General features: G+C 39.4%; 1 protein-coding gene across 3 annotated transcripts in view; it reads left to right on the top strand.

Moving 5' to 3' along the window:
* LOC125395824 (ATP-binding cassette sub-family G member 3-like) overlaps positions 1–24,428 on the top strand; it is a 63,972-nt gene that overhangs the window by 25,216 nt on the left and 14,328 nt on the right. For 2 of the 3 annotated variants that reach the window (XM_087908809.1, XM_087908811.1), the window contains exons 7-12: positions 224–375; positions 1,400–1,483; positions 2,442–2,692; positions 5,624–5,706; positions 20,256–20,345; positions 21,792–21,916. In XM_087908809.1, the coding sequence (XP_087764935.1) occupies positions 224–375; positions 1,400–1,483; positions 2,442–2,692; positions 5,624–5,706; positions 20,256–20,345; positions 21,792–21,916 (785 nt within the window). The remainder of the gene's footprint in view (positions 1–223; positions 376–1,399; positions 1,484–2,441; positions 2,693–5,623; positions 5,707–20,255; positions 20,346–21,791; positions 21,917–24,428) is intronic. The other variant, XM_087908810.1, reaches the window with a different exon arrangement.

The raw sequence follows: 24,428 nt of genomic DNA, 5'->3' as shown, positions 1-24,428 counted from the left end.
GGACCCTGCACTACTGACACCCACATGTTAGAAGTCCTACACTCTACATAAAAACTTTAGCTTAGTTTCTCTATCAGGTGTATAATACAAGTGAGTTGAGGTGTTTTTAAGGAAAATTAAGCTGAAATGGGAACAAAATATCATTTCAGGAATAAAATATTTTGTCAAGAATTTCAAGATTCTGATGTCCAGTGACTGATGAGTTTTCCATCTTTGAACTTAGGATCTCTATGAGGGGACGGACAATCATCTTCTCCATTAGTCAGACCCAATTTTCCAACTTCATATTTTTTGACAGCCTCACCTTAGTGGGCTCAGGAAAAGTCATATATCACGGGCCTGCGTGGGATGCTTCGCAGTATTTCAAATTCGCAGGTATGGCTGGCTTTTGCTGTGAGAGTTCCTTCATTCATGGGATCTGGGGAGAGAACAGGGATTCTCAGGAATGCTGCTTGGCCCTCGTGTAGACCTACTGTGTGTGGGTTTCTCCATTTTAAATAACTTTGGTAAATTTGGTGACAGGATTCTGTTGCTTGTGCAGCACAGGCTTGCTGTGCAGGTCTCTTTCTTTCTCCTGTCCTGTATGCATTTCTGTGTACAGGATTTTTACTGAGCCTCTTGTTCTGCTTTCCAGTAGTGGTGACCCTCTTAATTTACATACTGGGCTCAGGCCCTGTTTTCCATCATTTGAAGAGCATTGGAAAGGCCCAGCATCATGTTCATGTTCACATAATAGATGGTGATTTTCAGTTTTCCCTAGTGTGACCTGACTCTGAGGAGCTGTGAAAACTTTACTTAACTTAGTAGTAACTTTGCATTTCAGGTTTAGGCAATGCTTGAGGGCTGTAATGGCTCATGTCTGGTTTCTGTGGACTCAACTTTGTCTCTTCCTGTTTTTTTCAGAGTTATATTTCACGATGAAATATTTTTTAATGGTTCATGCCTTCAGTTTTATCTTTGAGAAATATGAGTATAGTTAAGGATGATGCTCTTTGACTACACATATAGGTTTAAATATTTATTTTCTCTCACTCTTTATTTGTTTTTGATTAATATTTGTCATTTAAAAATGTGTAAGCATTGTGATTCTTTGGAATTCAATAAAAATGTAGGCCAAATTCAAATGACTACATTATAAGAAGAGTTCATATATGTGTATGTAATATGTCCATAAATATAAACGGATATTCTTAAATGTGCATATATGTATATATGTGTATATATATTATACTGGGAAGAAGATATTGTTGAACTATTATGAGTGCATATATAATAGGAAAGGATAAGTTAGTGAGGGAGGGGCAAGAAGAGGAAAATTTCCTTACATTTCTTCTTCCCTCTGCCTTTTTGCTCTCTGAAAGAGAGTTTTTATGTTTGTATTCTTGTCATACCTTTGTAGATCTGCACTCTGCAGTCTTCTTCATGAACATCATTGATGGAGGTTTCCTTACTCTATTAGATATAGAGGAAGACGGCCATGATGGTACGTGAGTCTTCCAGGGTCATACATTTTGCCTAACTGATTTCATTAAAACACAACTTTGTGGTTCATTGGAATACAGCTTTTTATGTTAATTCAGTGTCCTCAAATTAGTTCATAGACTTTTCTGTCTGTTAGTGCTGGGTGATTTTTTTTAAATTTAATTTATTAATGACTATTTCTATGATATTGTCAGTTGTAAAAAAATTGTATAAGAAAGCAAATGTTTTTTGTTCATCATATTATTCTTGTTATTATTTTAGATTTGGCTTTCTTATGTAGCCAGACTGGGCTTAAATGTGTGCTCTTTTTACCTCCCTACCCAAGTGTGGGTATTACAGGGCTATCTCACCATGCCTGGCTATGTTTATAATATTAAAAAAAAGATACTTGACAATTTATACATTTAAATGTACATTCACACGTGGCAGAAGGCAGGGATAAAACTTTCATATTAAAGTGTATAGATCCATATGGGAAGGAGAACTTTGTTAAAAATTGGGATCCATATGGGAAATGGTGGATCAGATTGCTATATCCTTGGGGTAATGATAGTAGTCAGGCCAGTTAGGGACACTTTTCTAATCTATAAATGAATTAACTCAAGAGTATTATTTTATGCTCAAAGTTTGGTGGGCTTAAGACGGAGCTCAGCTGGTAGACTACTTGCCTAGCATGCACAAAGCCAGAGTTTGGTTCCTAGCAGCACATGACTGGGTGTGAAGGTGCATACCTGTAATCTCAGCACTTGAGACTGAAGTAGGAGGACCTGGAGAAGTTAAAGGTCACCCTTGGCTTCAGAGCAACTTAGACAGTTTCTCTTTGTGACAGTCTAGGGTGCATGAGACTGTCACAAAGAAAAACTGATACATAATTTATGTTCTTCATGAAAAGTGTCTCAGCAAAACATGTTAAATTATAGTCTAACTTTTTCTTACCTTTATCCATTTTTATCCCAAAGCCAATAAACATAATAAGCTTTCTGAGAGACAGCACCAACTCACAGAAAAATTAGCCAATAAGTATGTCCAGTCCTCCATATACAGCAAAATGAGAACTGAACTGGATCCACTCTTGGGAGAACAGAAGGCAGGGAGGAGCTCAGCCTTGGAGGAGATCACCTGTGCCACCCCTTTCTGGCATCAGCTCTGGTGGATTATCTGTCGTTCATTTACAAACTTCAAGGTTTTTCCACGGATCACTGTAATTTGGGTAATTGATGAATTATTTTAATTGTTAAACTCATGTGGGAGCTATTTGTTTCTGAGTCAGTCTACTTCAGGGCCACACTTGTCTTCTGCTCCTTTCCACGTAATTGACATCTCCACTCTACCTGGCACAGAGAAATATTCAATAAAGCAAGTAGACCACTATTAAGTTTTTACTTATGGAAAACATTTTTAGTGGTTGTTTTTTTATTAACAGGAACTGTAATGACTAATCCAAGTAGAAACCTTAATTCAAGGAATGAAAACAAGAAACTCAGCACACCTTGGAGTTCCTCACACCTGTCTGCTTTATTTCATGAGTGCATCCTACAAGTTCAAAGTTCAGGAATGAGTCAAGGAGAAAAAGACTTTTTTTTCTGATGTAGTGTTTTTTGTGAGGGGATGGATGGTAACTGGATAAACAGATAAAACTGTAGCCTGTCAGACGAGAGAATGGACTTGGAGAAGGTTTAAGTAGAGAAGGGTGGAGATGACTGGAGAGGGAAAGGACGGTTGGTCTGGGGTTGAAATCATGTGGTGAGGAGACAGGGCCATAAAACAGCTCTGAGGGAGCCTGAGCATCCACTGCCTGAGATGAGCCCGCTGCAGAGTGCTGTTCCCTCATCAGGAGTCCAGTGTGTGAAAGCAGCAGCTACTCAAAGAGTGCAGCTCACACACACACACAGTAACTGGATGAGCAATGCTCTTCCCTGTCAACAAACTGGAATGGGGAGGAGATGAAGTTCTGCTTTTCTTCTTTTTTAAAAAAAATATTTTTATGGTTTATTTAACTTTATTTTATGTGCATTTTTGTGAAAGTGTCAGATCCCCTACAACTGGATCTTCAGACAGTTGTGAGCTGCCATGTGGATGCTGGGAATTGAACCTGGGTCCTCTGGAAGAGCAGTCAGTACTCTTAACCACGGAGCCATATCTGCAGCCCGAGTTCTGCTTTTCTTTAAACTGACTCTGTAACAAGGGTCATCATTCCTTAAGATTTTCTGTTACTTTAACCTCAATGTCACATAGAAATGTGGTTCTTCCAGCTCATTGAACCATTCATTTATGCAGTTATCTTTTATTTCATGATGATGATGATTCTGTTGCTGTATTAGCATTTTATCCTGTTCATCTTGGGGCTGTAGCAATTAGAGGGCAATCACTCTACCGAGGACCTACATCCCTATCCCGCCCATCCAGAACTTGTTCACATCCAACTAGAACTTACAGTCATTTCTGCTCTAGTGCGTTGTCATTTCATTCTCAGTATTTAGTTTCTGTTGAATATTGAAAGGTTGTGTGTTGTTGACTGTAATGAAACATCACTTACTTCTTAATATGTGAGCTGTCCTTTTCATATTTCAATGTTGCTTCCTTCCCTGTGTGTATGTGAATATGCTGATCATTTGATTTATACTGGTCTTTGGCTTTTACTTGAGGACTTATGTAATAAAAAAGACATTTTTATGTCCATTCTTTTTGTAATAAAAAACATTTAATATGATTGGAAAACAGCGAGTTACATTCATCAAATTGGGTTACTTTTTGTTAAACAGTGAGGCAATAATGATGAGGTAAGAAGTGTTTGCGTGTGTGTGTGTGTGTGCATGTGAACACATACACATGCTAAAAACTGACAACTAATTTTTATGGTTAGTTGTTTTTATATTTTTTAAGTATGGGTGTTTTGCCTGCATGTATAAATTGTCATCGTGTGCATAGCCATGGAGGCCAGAAGATGGCATCAGATCCTCTGGAACTGTACTTACAGAAAGTGGGTAGGGGCCACTTGGGTGCTGGGAACTGAATCCCAGATCCTCTGCAAGAACAGCAAGTGCTCTTAACTGTTGAACCTTATCTGAAATTTTCATTTCTGATTTGTCAAGTTACATGGTAGGATGCTTTCCCTGATATCGTAATATTCTAATTTTAAAACATTATCCAAGGAATAATAGTTAGAATCTTTCAAATAAGTTGCAACATCATGTAGGCTTACTCCTTTGCTAAGTGAAGCACCTTTTAAAGTCATTTTAATCCAAAATCAAAGCAGTACAGGCTCCTTGTGATGGTCGGCACAGATTGGGTAAATGAAGGGAGATGGGAATCTGGAGGAGCTGGCAGCGTAGATGAGATTTGAGCCCTGGCTGATCTTATCGAGATTGATGGAGCAGTGACAGAGATGATGGGCAATGGGAGACTGGGGTGACCCAGAGGACGCTGTATGATCACTTTGGTGACAGCAATAGTGCTGGTTCCCACACAGCACAGACTTCCCTGAGGTGACATAGGTGAGGATCAGCTCACCCCTTCTTAGTACACAAAATCCCATTGCTAGGACTGTGTTGTGAATCATTTTTAATTTCATTATTTGGTTTGCACTTGAGGGGATTAGCATTACTGTGTGTTGTGAGGGCTCTGCCACTGAGCTGTCCCCTGGCCTGGGTGCTCTTGTTTCTAACTATAAGAGTAAAGAAAGCCTGTATTCCCTTGAGCCACTTGAAGTAGAAACCTGCACATGTTCGATGACACCAGAGCTGAGACCTCAGTTTAGTGACTTTCTGTCACTTACTTGGGTTTGTTCGCAGAGTTCCCCAGGTGTCTGCATTCTCTGCCACCCTGTGTCATCCAGGTTTTAGTTCCTGAACTGAGCTCTTCACTTTCCATTCCTGCTAGAGCACTGGGATAAATCTTTGCTTTTCCACGGTCTGCACTGTTCGAGTCTCAGATTGCAGAGACCTTCATAGTCAGTCTGACATATCAGCATACAATTGACATGTGTGCTGTATATTCTTACAGGGACTCTGGCTATAATATAGTGTTTATATCACTGGAGACATCTGATTAGTAAACTTTATTTTCCAAAATAATGAACAATGTGAAGAATACTTTTTACTCCTATTTGAAAATTTTCTTTTCCCTGTTTTCTTTTTGAAAGGCATTTATCACAGTAATACTGGCAGTGTCTTTGGGTGTTGCTTTCCGTGTCCTAAGAAATGACTGTATTGAAGTCCAGACCAGGTAAGCAAAGGAGAAAATGCCGTGACTTTGTTCAAGCTTATATAAATCCATGAAGAATTTGAATTTATGACAAGAACAGAGTAAACATTTTACCATGTGATAGAGTTTGTTTGAAGGCTGAGTGGAAGAACTCACTTTTTCACGTATGTTTGTGTGTAGATAGTATGAAACTCTGCACACCACACCTATTTTGCCTGTTTTAGTGGATGGAGTCAAGCTGCTGAGGGTGCAAGAATATCTCTTTGAGCCCTGGACTTTTGCTCTTTAAGGTTGAAAGCTAGAGCTGTCCAATCACAGCCCATTGTGTTAACTGTTTGAGGAGCTGCTGTCCTGTCTCCAGCTCCACTGTCCTATTTTATATCCTCATCAGCACAACACAAGGGCTCCAGTATGTGCACATGCTCACCCAGACTTAGGTTCTTTCTTGTTTAGAATAAGCTATCTAAGAAAATGAAATCACGACTCTTTGGATGTCTTATGAAGTGTTTCTGTCTCTGTGCTTCCCCCATCTCAACCATCTTGTACCCTCTAGTTCTTCTCCTCTAACTCCTTGTTTCCTCCTCCTTCCCTTCTGCCTCCCCCCCCACAGCCATGCTGCCGATTTTCTCAGGAGATCTTGTCTCCCAATTTTCCCTTCCCAGGGGGATCTATATACATTTCCCTTAGAGATCTCCTTGCTACTTAGCTTCTTAAGGACTATGGGCTCCTTCTCCTTTGCTTTAAAGCTAGTATTCACTTATGAGTGGGTACATACAATGCTCATCTTTCTGAGTCTGGGTTACCTCCCTCAGGATGGTTTCTTTTAGTTCCACCCATCTGCATGCAAATTTCAAGATGTCATTAGTTTTTACTGCTGAGTAGTACTCCATTGTGTAAATGTACCACATTTTCTTTACCCATTCTTTGGTTGTGGGGCATCTAGATTAATTCCAGGTTTGCTAGAATTGTATTTAGCTATTATAAATAATACTGCTAAAAGCATAGTTGAACAAGTGTTCTTGTAGTATGGTTGAACATCCTTTGGCGGCAAAAAAAAATACTCAATAAAATACTGACAAATCAAATCCCCCCATAAAATCATTTATCATGATCAAATTGGTTTCATTCCAGAGATGCTGGGATGATTTAATGTACAAAAATCTATCAATGTAATCAACTATATAAGTAAACTGAAAGAAAACTCCATATGATCATCTCATTAGATGCTGAAAAAGAATGTGACAAAATCCAACATCCTTTCATGATAAAGGTTTTGGAGAGATCAGGGATAAAAGGAGCTTATCTAAACACAATAAAAACAATACATAGCGAGCAATATCATTGACACCCAATATCGATATTAAATTAAATTTGAGAAAATCAAAGCGATTTCATCAAAATCAGGAACAAGACAAAGCTGTCCCCTATCTCCATATCTAATCAACATAATTCTTGAAGTTCTAGCTAGAGTAGTAAGACAACAAAAGGAGATCAAGGGGATAGAAATTGGAAAGGAAGAAGTCAAACTTTCGATATTCACAGACAATATGATAGAATATATAAGTGAAGCCCAAAATTCTACCAGGGAACTCCTACAGCTGATAAACACCTTCAGCAATGTGATAGGATGCAATATCAACTAAAAAAAATCAATAGCCCTCTGATATACAAATGATCAAGAAGTTGAGAAAGAAATCAGAGAAACATCACCAATCACAGTAGCCACAGAGAACATAAAGTATCATGGGATAACACTAATTAAACAAGTGAAAGACCTGTTTGACAAGTACTTTTAGTCTTTGAAGAAAGAGATTGGAGAAGACATCAGAAAATGGAAGGATCTCCCATGCTCTTGGACAGGTAGGATCAACATAATAAAAATGACAATTCTACCAAAAGCTACCTACAGGTTCAATGCAATCCCCATCAAAATCCCAACACAATTCTTCACAGACCCTGAAAGAACAATACTCATCTTCAAATGGAAAAACAAAAAAACCCAGGATAGCCAAACAATCCTGTACAATAAAGGAACTTCTGGAGGCATCACCATCCCTGACTTCAAGCTCTATTATATAGCTACAGTAATGAAAACAGCTTGATATTGGCATAAAAACAAACAGATTGACCAATGGAATCAAATTGAAGACCCAGATGCTAATCCACACACCTATGAATACCTGATTTTTGACAAAGAAGCCAAATTACACAGTGGAAAAGAAATCATTTTAAACTTTTTAATGACTACAGCATGTTCCAAACATAGTTTCTGATCAGGATCACAATTTTTAAAATTTTCATTGTAATTAATGTGTGACATACCACTGTTTATTCAACTGGGCTCCCTTCTTGACACCCACAGCCTCAGGGTACCTCCCAATGGCCAGAGAGGCTTACCATGGATGCTCTGCTTTCTTGGTGTTTGTGTGTGTGCCTGTTTGCAGTGTTGTGTATTATATGCATAGTTTTGTGTCAGGTTTATGTTTATGCGGGTGTATACAAATGTGCATGTTGGTGAGTATGCATGTGTCTGCATGTGGAGGTCAGAGGTTGATGCCATGTTTTCCTTGATGTCCCTCCACTTCCCTTATCAATGTAGGTCCCTCACCACATCCAGAGCTCATTGACTTGACTGGGCTGACCAATGAGCTCCAAGTGTCCACCTTTGTACTCTTTAGTCTGTGGTTACACATAAGTGCTGTGCCTGGAGACTTTTCCATGTGTTCTGGATATTTGAACTCAGGGCCTCATGGCTGCATGGCAGACACTTTGCTGAATGGGCCAACTTCTCAGCCCCATAAAATGTTTTAATGTGTGAAAAACACCTATTGATTTTGAAGAAAAGAATAAGCATAAAAATGAGTTCTTCTATGAACTATCTTCTGTGTGAACTAGAAGTTAGTCTGCAGTGAGATGTCTGGTTCAACTGTTTCCAGTCTGTTTTCTTCACCTTCCCTGAAGATCAAGATCTGAGTGCTTTCCAGACCTGCTAGTACCTGGTTTGTGCCTGTGTAGATGGCGCATCTTAACCCAGAACAGGACAGACAAGATAGACGGTGTAGACACTGTCACAGGAAGCATTCAGATATGACCTCTGAAGAACTTGACCTGGAAATATTCTTGGACAATGCAGGCACAAAAAAGAGCTTTATTAACTGTTCCTTCATATTCTTTCTAGAAACTGTGAAATGCTCTTAGTTTTTATTTTTTCTATTCCCCTCCTCCAGTATTCTATAAGAAGCTGTGTGACATTGGCCTTTGCGTGTGATTTATCTTAGTCATCCTGATTAGTGATGGATTCTTTTGGTTTGTGTTCCAGTTAGTTTATTGCCAACTTGTTCCAGCCTGAGTCATGTGGGAAGAAGGAATCTTGAATAAGAAATTCGTCTATCAGACTGTCTTGTAAGCAAGTCTGTGGGACATTTTCTTGATTAATACTGGATGTGGGAGGGGCCTGTCCCCCGGGAAGAGTGCCACTTCTGGGCAGGTGATTCTCAGGTGTATAAGCAAGCAGTCTGAGCAAGTCATGAGGAGTAAACCAGTAAGAAGAAATCCTATGTGGTCCCAACTTCCATCCCAGTCTCCCAGATCCTGCTTTGGATTCCTGTCTGACTTTCCTAGGGGGATGGACTACGACTTGCGATGTGCTTGCCAGATCAATGCCATTCTCCCCAAGTCGCTGTTGATGAGGGTATTCACTGCAGCAACACAAACTAACGGCGAATCAATCCCACACCAGTTATGTTTTAAGGGGTTATTTATTTTGGGGGGTAAAACTCACATACACCATAAACTGTCAGTAAGGGAGCCTAGTCGCTGGAGCAGGAGCTGGGAGCAGGAGCCGAGACCAAGCGCCAGAACCAAGAGGCCTGAGCCGAGATCTGTGGCTCTTTTTAAAAGAGAAATATACCATGCCCCAGTGGGCTGGTATTTCAGTGACTATTGGCTGATGGAGCGGAAGGCCCTCCTGCAGCATCGAACCCAATGGGCTCGTGCTTCAGCGACTATTGGCTGAAGCAGTGGAAGATACTCCCGCAGCACCTCCCCCTTTTGTTTAAGTAAGAGAGTTCTAAGCCTACTACGAAATTATATACAGTAAGTACAAACCTACACAATTATATACAATAAGTACAAATATCTTATTCTAATTAGCTAAAGTCTTGTGTAATAAATAACTTGGCCCAGTCATGAAAGGAAAGTAGCTACATTTATCTAGTCTTCAACCCCATAGAAGATCCGAGAAGGGAAATAATGTTACCTGAGTAATTAGGAAGTGCAATCAAAGAACTTCCAAAACATGCAACAAATCACAGAGACAATGTGGCTACCTGGGCAATCACCAAAGACCTGTTTGCAGCATTGAAGCAACCAACTTTGACTAAGGCCTAGAATAACTGACAGATTATTTTTAACAGGCAAGAGATTTTTCAGAACCATCTTACCCTGTCTTGGCAAGATTTAACAGTTCTGTTTATCCATTTCTGGATTTTATCCATTTCCAGATTTTAACAGGCAAGAGATTTTTCAAAACCGTCTTACCCTGTCTTGGCAAGATTTGACAGTTCTGTTTGTCCATTTCCGGGTACCGTGTATTTGTCAGTAGTTGAGGTATGGGCAGTTCCTTACCCAGAGGCCAGTTTTGTCAAGAAGACAAGCTCCAAGTGGAGTGTCTTTGGTGCTCAACAATCTCTCAGGAATAGGTTGGTGTTGCCAGGAATGATTGCGTCTCACTATACAGAACTCTAAGATTAAATTAAATGCCATTTTCTACAGCTCTTCGAAGAGGTTGAAGACTATTTATATATAATCTCTATGTATCTAAAGAACCTGATTAGTCTAACCATAAATATGACAGACATAGATGAATATTGATCTACAATTCTTAACATGTATCTAACTTAAAGACTAAGAGAATAAACAACTGTGCAATAAATGAGGACAATGACCTCCAAATGTAAACAATAAATATCAATACATAAACAATATATGAGTATCTTAATCAGAGGTAGAACTGTACACTGCAATATGGTATACATATATCAATACAATATATATCGATACATAAAGAATGTTTTAAACAGGTAGAAGCATGCATACATACAATATTCAATATATGCCCATGTAATTATCTACAAACAATAACTCACAAATACCATTATTATCTATCCAATTATCCCCCCTTTTTTTTAAAGATCCCTGAGCTTATAAAATTCCTTTCCCAACTCTCAACCATATACTAATTATAATCAATCCCTAAATATTGTTCCTCAACCTGAGGATAAACTTTGCTGAGAGAGGGGACATCGTCCTCTAGAATTACTTCCAGCTGTCATGAGGGTATGGTTCTTTCTGGAGGATCCTGTGAAACTAAAATGATGGTTAAATTTCAAGGTCAATGTCTTAAAGTTGCAAACAGTCTCTGAGTATTTTGTGGAGGTCTGGCCAGAATGTTGTACAAGATGTGCACCATTTCAGCTAACCAAGTTGGAATCATCTGTGCAGCTGATACCTGAAACAGGGCTTGCAGTAGCACTATCAGTATCATGACATCATATCAACTGAGTGGAGTTGTTGTTATGGGGGTCCCATCTTCTTCCTGAAAACTTCAAATGTCAGTGCAGAAAGAACTCATTGTTCATTGTGGAAAACTTAAACATTAATTATATAGACATATACAAACATATTCAATGAAAGGTATGATAGACATATTCAATGAAAAGTATGATAGATATGAAGAAAAGCAAAGATGTTTTCTAAACTCATATTTCTTTCTGTCTCATATCATGGCTCTTGACATAAGACAGAAACTCCAGAAACTCTGGGTTTTTCTCCTAACAACAGGCTTGGAATTAGAGAGGGACCGAGCCAAGAGTCCAACTCCAAAACCAGCTCTATAAATTCAGAAATATGATTTAGTATATTCCAGAGCTTCATACTCACAGAACCTATTCAGTTTTCTTGATAATCCATGTTGGGTAGTTATTTTTCCATCTGTCAGTATTCAAACATCCAGGGTACTTTGAATTTTTCAAAGACGAGTGTTTTCCTGTGGAGACAAGAACAGAACCCTGCCCCCATTTTATGTTTTTCTTACCACCTGTATGGTCATCATCATTGTATATGCTGTCATTTCTCCGTTCCAAGAGGTTTCTTCTCTTCAGATCTAACCTTTATTAATTTTGATGGTATCCACAATTTTTCTTCTCCTGTGGAAACAAGAGCAAAACCCCTTCCCCAATGCAGCACATCTCCTGGCTTCCACTGTGAGGTCAGCACATCCTTGAAATAAATTGGTTGATTTATTTCAGCAGACTTTTCCAATATCCAATGTCTTTCTGCAGCCGTTGTCCCCTTCTCATTAGCATTGAGAAAATTCAAGGTTAATAAAGCATTATGTAACCTATTCCTGGGGGTATTTTCCACCCCTTTCTGTTTGTTCAACATATCTTTTATAGTTCGATTTGATCTTTCTATAACTGCTTGACCTGTAAGATTGTATGGTATACCTGTAACATGCTTAATATTATAATAAGCAAAAAAAAATTGTGTCATTTTCCTAGAAACATAAGCTGGACCATTATTGGTCTTTATCTGTGTAGGTATACCCATGATGGCCATAACTTCTAATAAATGAGTGATTACTGAATCAGCTTTTTCTGAGCTTAAAGCAGTTGCCCATTGGAAACCTGAGTACGTGTCAATGGTGTGATATATATATTTTAATTTGCCAAATTCTGGAAAGTGAAACACATCCATCTGCCAAATTTCATTCCTTTTAATACCCTTTGGATTAGTCACAGGCAATGGTGTTTGGTTATAAAAAGAGCAAGTAGGGCATTTCTTTACAATCTCCTTAGCTTGTTGCCATATAATAGAAAACTCTTTTTTCAAGCCTTTGCTATTGACATGATGTTTTTTATGAAATTCAGATGCCTGCAGCACACTACCAATCAATAATTGATCAATATCTGCATTACCTTGTGCTAGAGGATCTGGCAGACCCGTATGAGATCGGATATGCGTTATATACATAGGGCAGAACCTGTTTCTGATCATGTCTTGTACCTGGATAAACAATGAGGTCAGTTCTGTATCATCAGGTATAAATTCAGCAGTTTCAATATGCAAAATAACTCTTTCTGCATATTGTGAGTCAGTAATTATATTAAGAGGTTCTTTAAAATCCCTAAGCACCATAATTCTGCCTTCTGGACAAAATCATAAGGACTTTGTTCCACTTTACTCAATTCTTCTGATTTGTAACCTGCTTTCCCTGATTTATTAGCATCGGTATAAAATGTACAGGCTCCGGTTATTGGAGCATCATAGACAATTCGAGGGAGGATCCAAGAAGTTCTCTTTATAAAGTTAAGTCTCTTGCTTTTTGGGTAATTATTATTGATTTCTCCCCAAAAATTAGCACAAGCTCTTTGCCATGGTTCATTGTCTTCCCAAAACTTTTTTATCTCATCAGCAGTGAAAGGCACTATAATTTCTGCTCTGTCTATTCCTGCTAATTGACGAAGTCTCAATTTTCCTTTTATAATCAATTCAGAGACTTTTTCCACATAAGTTTTTAATTTTTTACTTGGTTTGTGTGGTAAAAAGATCCATTCTAAAATAGTATCTTCCCTCTGCATTAAAATTCCCATAGGAGAAATTCTGGAAGGCAATATGAGTAGAATGCAACTAAGATTTGGATCCACCCTATCTACATGTGCCTCCTGTAATTTTTCCTCAACCATCATCAGTTCCTTTTCTGCTTCAGCTGTTAACTCTCTGGGACTATTCAAATCTTTGTCACCATCTAAGGTTTTGTTTAAATGAATTATTAGATCAGGTGTTATCCCAACAGCTTGTCGTAGACTGGAAATGTCTCCTAATAATCTTTGAAAGTCATTAAGAGTTCGTAACCGGTCTCTCCTGATTTGTGCCTTTTGAGTCTTAATTCTTTGTAAACCTATTTTACAACCTAAATAATTAACAGAATCTCCTCTCTGAATTTTTTCAGGAGCAATTTGCAATCCCCATTTAGGTAATACTATTTTTACTTCTTCAAACAGCCTTTCTAAGGTGTCTTTGTTTTGATCAGATATCAGGATATCATCCATATAGTGGTATATTATGGACTTAGGAAATTGTTTGCGTATAATTTTCAATGGTTGGCTTACAAAATGTTGGCACAGGGTGGGAGAGTTTAACATTCCCTGTGGGAGGACGGTCCACTGGTACCTCCTTGCAGGCTGAGAATTATTATAGGTAGGCACTGTGAAGGCAAACTTTTCTCTATCTTTTTCTTGTAATGGTATAGTGAAAAAACAATCTTTCAGATCAATAACTATAAGAGGCCATCCCATTGGTAACAGGGAGGGCAGAGGAATTCCAGATTGCAGAGGGCCCATAGGTTGAATAACCTTGTTGATAGCTCGAAGATCTGTCACCATTCTCCATTTACCAGAGTTTTTCTTAACAACAAATACAGGAGAGTTCCAAGGGCTGGTAGATTCTTCTATATGTTGAGCATCTAATTGCTCTTGTACCAGCTGTTCTAAAGCCTGGAACTTTTCCTCAGCTAAAGGTCACTGTTTAGTCCATATTGGTTTCTCATTCAACCATTGTAGAGGCATGGCTGTTGGTACCTCTGAAGGGCCATCAATTGTGTTGTGTTCTTGTATAGCTCTAATGGCTGGTTTCCGCCATCTGTAATATCTTATAATATTGTCCTTAGAAATATAGGCTCTGGAAGCAGCAGGAATGTTAATTTGGGTATTCCATTGCTGCAATTGGTCAAGGCCCCATAAATTCACCGCAATATTTGCTACATATGGCCTTAGTTTTCCTATTTGTCTGTCTGGACCTATACATTTGACCCATCTCGTGCTTTGCCTTACTTGAGATAGGGTTCCAATTCCAAAGAACTGAATATCTACCTCCTGAAGAGGCCAATGCGGATGCCAAGATTCTAGAGTAATGATACTTACATCTGTACCTGTGTCCAGTAAGCCAGTAATAAATTTGCCATTTACATACACTCTTAGCTGTGGTCTTTGTTCATTTATAGAAGTCTGCCAGAAATACATTTACTTTGTCCTCTTAGATTTCTTGATTCATTCACCACATTTAACTCATCCTTCAGGCCGTTATTGCTTTTAACAGTAGGCATGGGGCATTCTAATTTCCCTGAAGAGACATGTTCTCTGCAGTGATCGGAAATGACTGGAACACATTTGCCATGGAGGCCTTCAAGAGGCCCCCTATTGAGTTTCCCGATGGCAACGGGTTGCCCTGTTTATCTCTTGTTGACCTACACTCATTCGTCCAATGCCTTCCCTTTCCACATCTCGTACATAAACCTGAAGGCTGAGTCCTCCTATTCCTGTTATTCCTAGAAGAGGCATTATTCCTGGAATTCCATTGTCTGCAGTCCCTTTTCATGTGTCCCATTTTGCCACAATGAAAGCATTTTGTAATCTGATGTCTCCTTTTACCTTTGGAAATTGCTTCTTGCACCCATGTTTCATTGCCATAATCAAATGTATCAACATTCATTGTATGTAAAACCCATTCATCCAAAGGCGCTGATCTGAGCTTTAAAGGCCCCAGGATCCTTTTGCATTCTACATTGGCATTCTCATAAGCCAAAGACTCAATTGCTATATTTCTTGCTTCCGGATCAGGTATCCCTATTTGTACAGCCTTAGTTAGTCTTTGTAAAAAGCCACTAGAGGGTTCTCTCTGACCCTGTTTGACCCTGATATACGATTCTACTCTCTGATCTGAGTCTTGAACCCTGTCCCAGGCCCTTAGAGCTGCTGTAGCACATATGGATAAAATGTTTTCATCATAAAGAGCTTGTTCCTAAGGATCAGAGTAAAGTCCTTCCCCTAGAATTTGATGTAGAGAAACCTCAATTCCTTTCGCTGATTCTTGTTTTTGTAAAAGTCTGGCCTCTTGTTTGAATAGGCATTTGAAATGCCATAAAGGTCTGTTCTCTAGGACAGCTGACGTGAGCTGGTTCCAATCTTGAGAAGTGGTCCTGCTGCTCAGAGCCCAGGATTTTAACATCTCCCTAACAAAGGATGAATGTAGTCCATAATTCACAATTGCTTGTTTAAATTCTTTCAGATCATTCATACGTATAGGCTCCCATGTATGTTCTTTAATGACTTTAGGGTTTTTGGAGCCGGTTATCTTTCCTGATATTATTACTGGAAAAGCAGGTATAACTCTATATAGACTGAGAGTTTTTTGAGGTGAATGTTGCCTTTCTACCTTTTGCTCCTGTTCATCAGAGTCTATGATTTCCTTAATCTTAGTAAATCTGCTCACCATTGCCTTCTGTAAGTCCTGAATCTCCTGTCCAGTATTATGCTCCAAAGCCTTCATTAACGATTCTAAGGCATGGAGTTTGTCTGTCAGAGACACCATTTCCTCTTTGGACACAATCCTCATGGCATGTACTGTGCCTTCTTGTATGGAAATCCTGTCAATTAATCTATCATACCCTTTTGATAAAGTCTGATTTTCACATTCAATGGTTATAATCCTCTCAGCTAATGTTTCAGCACTTACAGTCATGGACTGGAGGTTACGAATCATTTTGGTTGTCCCCTCCTCCAGAGCAGTGAAGCTCCCTTCTAAAGAAGCAATATCAGACTGTACCTTCTTGATATTTTGGTCAGTCAACCGAGTCATATCAGACAAAGATCTAGTCTCCTCCTTAAGATCTCCAAACTCTTTTTTGAGGAGGTTGGTATCAGTCTGAATTGTTCTTAAGGTTTTAATCTCTGCCCTCAGCATTGTAGATTAAGTCTGTAAGGACTGTATCTTTCTTATAAAATAACCAAACACCAGAAAAGCGACAGATCCCAGGAATAACAAAGTAAGAGGAATATCAATCAGAGACAGCCTTCAGAATATCCTCCATAGCACAATTTAAAAAACCATTGAAATTTTGGATAGTAATATTTTCTGACATTTTCAATCAAAAGAAATTGTACTTGTATGTATGTATGTATGTATGTATGTATTTTCAACTGAAAAGAAAAATCTTACCTGTAATGACCGTTGCCTGCCAGTAGGAGGTGGGGCGCACCTGAATCCATGTGGCAATGGCGTTGATTCAGGAAGTAAACTCTAGAATATATACACTCAAATCCAGAGGTTAAATTCACAGATCACAAAAGGTCAGAGAGCTTCTAGTGGCCAATAAACAAGGCAGCCTGGCCTACCCCAGTCGGGCTCTCCTGCCCTGCTGCTCTGTCCAACCCGATGCTGCACTGTTGCTAAAGAGGCCTAGTGCTTTGGGCCCTGTGTCCCTGTGCTGGGATTAAGGGTCAAGCTGCTTGCAGCACTCCCAATCAGTTATGGCGGATGGCAGTGGTTTCAAACAGCTTGCTGGAACTTCAAAGGGAGCTTGCGCTGTGAGCTCTTTGACTCACGTTGCAAGGAAAAATTTAAAAATCCCTGAAAAACATGGCAAAGTTTGCCGGCAGAGACTGTCCGGACCTGTGTATCCTGGGAGGCATGGAGGTTATGGCTGAGGGAGGCCTCGTGCCAAGCCGAGCTGGCGGCAGGTAGCCAAGCCAGAGGCTGAGCTCCACAGCATTATGGGACTGAGGTGGTAGTCATTAAGGAGAAGGCATTAATAGAAAAATTTGGATACAGACAATTATTCTGCACATATTTATATGCATATTTAAAATCATTACCCAAGATTCATGTGAAGACTGATGTTCATTGAAGCACTGTATACAATAACAAAGTTAGGGGGTATAAGTGTCTGCTAACACATAAATGGTAAGATGTGTCTCAGAATGCTGCTTCTCTTTAAAGTGGGAATTTGTAGCAATAGAGAAAGAACTGAAAATCTGAGGAACATCATGCAAAGTAAAATAGTCCAAGCCCAGAAAGACAAACGTGTTTCACTTACAAGCAGGTTGTAAAGAAATTGACTTCCTGGCTGCATAGTGCACATTTTCAGGACAGTGAGGAGTAAAGAGACACAGATGGGTGAAGAGTATAAAATCTATTAAATAACACAAGTAGGATTTTATTCCTTTGAGATAAAATGCACAGCACATTCAATCTAGATATTAGTACACATTTCAAAGTTTCTTAGAATATATTTCTAATGTGTTACTGTAAAATGATGTATAATTGTAGTGATGGACATCACCCTATTTAGCTTGATATGATTATTTCACAAAATTTTTAATGAGTTGTATTAGTTTCATACCTTGAATGTATTGCTATAGATTGTCAATCTACCATTATAATATCTAAAATGTCAGGTAGAATGTAGATATGGTATATATGGCTAAGTGTAGCCAGGGCCATAAAGTTCCCTTCCTAAATTCTTGGTTTTGTTGATTAAAAACATATGAAAGCAAGCAAGATGGAAATTGAGGACAATTTAGTGGAGACAGAGATAGAGAATGCATTGAGCACCAGGGAATGTGTGTGTGGGAATGAAGAGTGGAGAGAGAAAGCTGTGCATTTAGTAGAGTGAAGCCATGGAAGCAAGACTGGCTCATTAGGAGAGGAGGAGAATCCCAGGTCCTCTGGGCTACGGTTGCTCATATGGTGCACAGATCCTCTGGGCTGTGGTTGGTCACGTGGTGCTCAGGTCCTTTGCCCTTGTTTGGTCATTAAAGGGAGGGCCAGAGTTGTGACCTCACAGGCCCAGACCTTGTTTTGTAGCCCAGGCTGGCCTCAGTCTGCAGCCATCCTCATGCCTCTGTCTCCCAAGTTCCAGGAGTTTGGTGATCTCACTCCCTGCTCTCCTCGCAGTTTTACCCATTCTTAGCTTGTCTTTTTTCTTTCCATCCTTTCTTTTAATGTGGCCTTTTGTAGATTGTTAACTGGATTTTTCTTTAATGTAAGAGGAAACTTGTCTCTAATAAGCTCCCCCATCATCTGACCTGATATCTAACCATCACCATGTATCTAGATAAAGAGTCGCTGACCTCTGACATTAGTTGAAAATGGTAACAGGATTTTAGGAGCCAGTCATGCCATCTGTCTTAGAGGAACCTGACGTGTGTCCAGGAAACACATAACTGCAGAGGGCCTTTTGCTCCCCTTCCTCCTGCTTACCATCCCCTACCACATGATCACCAAGTATTTCTTCACAAATAAGCATGAATGAATTCCTTTTCCAAATTCTTTGGAAACCAAGCAGGAAGTTGGTTGGCCTGTTTTGGGGTAATCGTCGGGGCTCTGAAGATGGTTCTACAGCTGATGTCTGCAGGTCTGTAGTTAGCTGTTGAGTGGGGATTCCCCCACTGATTCATGTTTTCATTCTTATTCTTCTGTAAAATCAAAGTGGCCAACTGAACATGAAAATTCCTTGGAGTCTTATTAATCTTTTTGCTTTTTTTCTTTATACATTAGGAATGATGCTTATGAATTTTGTTAGTTAAATTAAAAAGATGGATTGGGCTGCCAAGTAACTACCACAGAATCAGTGGATTTAAAATCAAATGTGTCTCCGCACTGCAGTGTGAGAGCCTGAGGGGAGGATTCTCTCCCAGGCTCTTCCTGTCTGGACACCTTCTCTCAGACGTCTTGTATCAGACCCTGCAATGCTATTTCTTCCCATGATGAGGACACAGATGGCATTATGGGGTTCCACTCTCAGGATTTCATCTATAACCTATTAATTACTGAATTATATACCCTAGGATCATTACATTAAGTATCATTTATCAAATTCTTGGATATTAGGGTACCTACTTCCATGAACAGACACCACTGTGGAGACAGAAAGGAAAATTATTCATAGGACTCGTACTTTCTGTCCTTTTAAATCAGAAAAGTTCTAAATACTTATTTTATTTTTATGTGTGTGAGTGTTTGCCTACATGTATGTCTGTGTAAAAGGAGTGTGCCCTGAGATCTATGACTATCAGAAATAGGCACTGGTTCCTGTCCTAGTTTCAGTAATTATTGTTCTGAATAAACACATGACCAAAGGGCAAGTTGGGGAGGAGAGAGTTTATTCAGTTTATATTTCCAAATTATAATTCATCATTGAATGAAATAGGATAGGAGGAACTCAAAGTAGACAGGAATCCGAGCCCTGAGCCTTTGATGGGCCCTGCTTCCTGACTTGCTCCCAATAGCTTGCTTAACCTGCTTTCTTTTAGAACCTAAGACCACCAGCTCAAGGAAGTAGCCTCCACTATGGGTTGGGCCCTCCCCCATCCATCAGTAATTAAGAAAATGACTTGACTGGATCTTATGGAGGCATTTTCTCAATTGAGGTTCCCTCCTTTTAGATAACCCTAGCTTAGGTCATGTTGACATAAAACTCACTGGCATGGAATCCCCTTGAACGCGAGTGACAGATGACTGTGATCCACCATGTAAGTGCTCCCAACCAAACCTGAGTCCTTTGATAAAGTAACAAGCATTCTTTATTGCTGATCCATCTCTCCAGTTCTGTTTTCTTTTTCAAAGAACAGATCTGTGTAACGTTATTTATTTTACAGAACAAGGTGTATTGGAAAAGAACCCATCCTAATGTTGAATTTACTGTTGCTTTTGCCTCCATTCTCTCCTGGCAGAGCCGGCCTGCTCTTCTTGCTCACAGTCTTCCAGTGTCTCACAAATGTGACTGCGGGAGAGGTTCTCGTGATTGACAGGGATCGTTTTCCGTGAGTAGCCTCTGCTCCAGAAGCAGGCATCAGGGGCGAGTGATCAATTTAATTACATTCATAGTTGGGCCTAAAATGTTATATCATATATTACCAGCAATTCCCCTTTTTCTTAATTACTTAGTTGAAAATAAACAAACTATGAAATTTTGTTTTCATCATGTGGGACCATGAATTTTGAAGGATGTAAAGAGTTTTGTAATATTAATTGAAAAATGGATGAAAAATTAAGAGCAGATGTTTCTGCTGCTCAGAGAAAAATCTCAAAATTGGGGTGAGACCACTAGATCCCAGTGTTTCAGACAACACAATATAAAGGGGGCTAAACGTGACAGGAAATTCACCCACCCCCTCCCAAAGAAAGCTGTCAGGGGTTTCACAGAGCTCGGGTGCAGTGGGTTCAGCAGCACTGGAGCTGGAGAGGGACAGCTGCACAAGAATCAGGGTCCTCTTGATGCAAGGCTGGAAAGAGCCAGACAACAGCCGGATATAAAAGATCTGTTTTTATCCGTGTTTTTCAAACATGAAAGAACCTTTTCCTGGTGGCCTATGCTTAGGATTCCCTGCTCTCAAAGTTGGCTAAATACATGCCAAGGAGGGAAGTTTTCAGAGAGGAACCGAGGGCCTCGGTTAGTTGGCAGAATGCTGACTCTCCCTGTGTTAAACTCTGTGTTAGATTCGTAGTACCACAAAACTCTTAGCAGGGCTGTATTTCTGTAATCCCAGAATTTGGCAACCGGGTTAGAGACAGGAAGTTGCTCATTCTTGGTTATGTATGGATTTTAAGGTCAGCCTGCACTGGTGGTTCTGTATCAAAAACAAAACAAAACAAACAAACAAACAAAAACCCCAGAGATGAAATGAATATACTGGGAGGGGAAAGGCTGAGGACTTGGAGGGCAAGGCAGGGAAAGGGTTAAGTTTGGCATCTGTTAAAGATTCATGGTTGTAAAGAGAGACTATTGAAGGAATACATCTGTCCTAAAGTGGGGGTAGCAGAAGAGAAGGGTGTAGTGTCCTGAAGATGCACTGTGACCTCAGAGTGACAGTGTCACCTTCCTCATAAGAACTGGAAGGACAGAAGTCTCCATAACAATTGTGTGAGGTGAGGTACAAATGAGCTGCTCCTCAGGGAACCAGCTTCAGAGGGACACAGACTCTGGGGAGAGTGGGCACATCAGACTGTTTCCCTGGAGGGCTGTTGTGTGGCCAGAGTGGACAAAGAGGGAAGAGTTTTCTGGTGGGGAGAACAGTAGGGAGAATGTCATAAGGCTGTTGACCTAGAGTGACTGGTCTAAGATGAGGACATGTGTGGGAGTCAGCATGGAGTATAGAGGACACTGTCCTGTTAGGCTGACTGTGGTAGCAGAAGTCACTGTGGTCAGTATCTCACCTGTGCCTTCTGGACTAATCTAAGGATGTATAATGTGATCTCTGTCTCTGTAGACATGAGCACACCAGTGGATACTACAGAGTGTCATCGTATTTCCTTGGGAAATTGCTGGGTGAGCTGGTACCCAGGAGGTTGTTGCCAAGTATTATATTTACTGTTATAGTATTCATCATAGCAGGTAAGTGACAAGGCAAGAGAACGTGTCTTTACTCTTGGGGGAGCGTGTTTTGGTTTGTACAACTGTGGCAAATCTAAAGTAGAAGAACATAAGTAGAAAAGCACATCTCCACTGTGTGCCATCAAAACAGGAGTTCAACATGAAGAAATTCTTCAAGACTTGTTCACAAAATAGTATAAAAGCTGTTTATGAAACTGTGCTTTTACTAGAGATTCTGTGCACTATAATGAATGTGAAAATAGTACACACATTTGAGACAGTGTCAATGGAGCAAGGTAAATTATTAAATATCTACGCAAAAGTTTTTCAAAGCTTTAAATTTCCTTCACTTGTTTGTTTGACTTTCATGTGTATGTGTCTGTCTGTCTGTCTCTCTGTCATGTGTGCACTAAGTGGATCCAGTGCTTAGAGAGGCCAGAGAAGTACATCAGATCCCCTGGAACTGGAGTTACAGAATGGGAACTGCTGTATAGGTGCTGGGATTGGAATCCAGGGCCTTTCAGTAATAGCACACACTCTTAATCAGTGAGCCATCTCTTACCCCAGCTGTATATCTTTCCTATGTTTCTGTATAAGTATCCGAATGTGTAAATGCAATATAGAAAAGTGGATAGTATCTCACACATATGTTTGTTGGAGGAGGGTACCATTTGTTGGTTCTTGGCTACTTAGTCCTGAACCAATCACACAGAAATTCAGAAACTCTATTAATTAAATCACTACCTGGCTTATTAGCTCTAGCTTCTTAATGGCTAACTCTTACATATTAATTTAACCCATTTCTATAATCTGCACATCACCACAAGGTCATAGTCTATCAGCAAAGTTTCAGCCTGTCTATCTCTGGTGGCTGCTCCATGGCATCTCTCTGACCCTGCCTCCTTTGTCCTAGCATTCACTTTAGTTTTCCCCACCTAGCTCTGTTCTTTTACTCTATCACAGGCCAAGATAGTTTCTTTATTCTCTAACGAATAAAAGTAACACATAGACAGAAGGGCCTCCCACACCATTTCCCCTTTTCTATTTAAACAAAAAGGAAGGCTTTAACATAGTAAAATTACATAAAAATGTATCAAATAATAACTACAGTTACAATATTTATATCTACTTTATCTTTTGTCATAACTAAGGAAAACCATAGCTATAAATTCTTTAACTTCATCAAAGACTCCAGAAAGATATAATATTACCTAAATAGACAGCAGGTGCATTATAAGCAACTTTCAAAATTCTAGAATTGACAGAGACAATTCACTGCCTGAACAGTCACCCGAAGTTCTTCTACATCATTGTGGCTTCCATCGTCGGCCTACAGACAAGTAGTATCCTGTAGACTTTTCCACAAAGCAGGGAATTTCAAGAACAGTTCTGCCTAAATTGGTAGATTTTCAGTTACTTTTTTCTGTGTCCTATAGAATGTCTGGCAAATTCTTTCATGAAGCAGAAACCCCGATGGGTCATCTCACCTTTAGACAAGTTCAGCAGTCACTTTTCTGTGGGTCCTGCAATCCAGTCAAGCAGTCCAGGCAAGAGCGGTTTCTTGTCCAAATGGCTAATCAGCTCCACAAGGAGCCTCTTCAATGCCCATTGTCCTCCTGAAGTAATTGGTGCTGTCAGGAGCAGATGTGTCTCACTGTCATGAAAAGTTTTCAGTTTTAAACATTTGAAATGCCATATTTTGAAGGTCTCTGAAAGATTTGAAGAAAACCTATCTAACTGAAATATATCTCTATACATCTAGAAAATCCAACATAGCTACGAGCTTGACTATTATAGATGATTATCTATTAACCGATATTTCTTAATTATATATTACATTTTTAAATGAACTGCACAAACACAATACCTCAATCAGGCACATATATATTTAACAAAATTGACCTAAAATTTGTATCAATAAACCAAGATCTATACCACTTCAAATCTCTAAGACATATCCCCCTTTAAATGTAAAGAAGCATTTACAATCTGTATTTGGGAATATGGGCATAGTTTTGCCCATACTGCTTCCTGCTGATTGTTGAGCAAAGTAATTTTGGGGGATGTTCACAGTGACCTTCAGGAGGAGTCTTGTTCCATCAAACTACACCAGTCTAGAAGCAATCCATAAGCTCTCATCCTCTGTGGAAATAAGAGAAGAACCTCTTTTCCAAAGCAACAAATACTTAGACCCAAATTCTGAATATATCATATATGCTGGTTTAGCTTAGCAGCTCACACAATGAAATGTGTCTCTGGACTTAACTCCTTCATAGTCAAAAAATTAAAAGAAAGCACAATAATATAGATAATCCAGACTCTCTGTGTATTGGCCATCTTTATCTGGTTTATTTTTTCTTTTCTCCTTTTAATCTGACTGTCTGCACTCTGTCTCTTTAAAGACTTTTTTTTAAAAAAATGATTTACTTCTTTTTTAACTCTTTATACTCTTTTTTTTTCTCCCAAGCCTACAAACATTTATCCAACACTGTAACCCATTTTGAGGTCTTTTATGTCTGAATCTGTCCTTAAG

The sequence above is a fragment of the Myodes glareolus genome, chromosome 8 (genome assembly GCF_982192425.1).
Source record: "Myodes glareolus chromosome 8, mMyoGla1.1, whole genome shotgun sequence".
Classification (NCBI taxonomy): domain Eukaryota; kingdom Metazoa; phylum Chordata; class Mammalia; order Rodentia; family Cricetidae; genus Myodes; species Myodes glareolus.
Note: the sequence above shows the minus strand (reverse complement) of the source record. Positions and strands in the feature narration are given on the sequence as shown.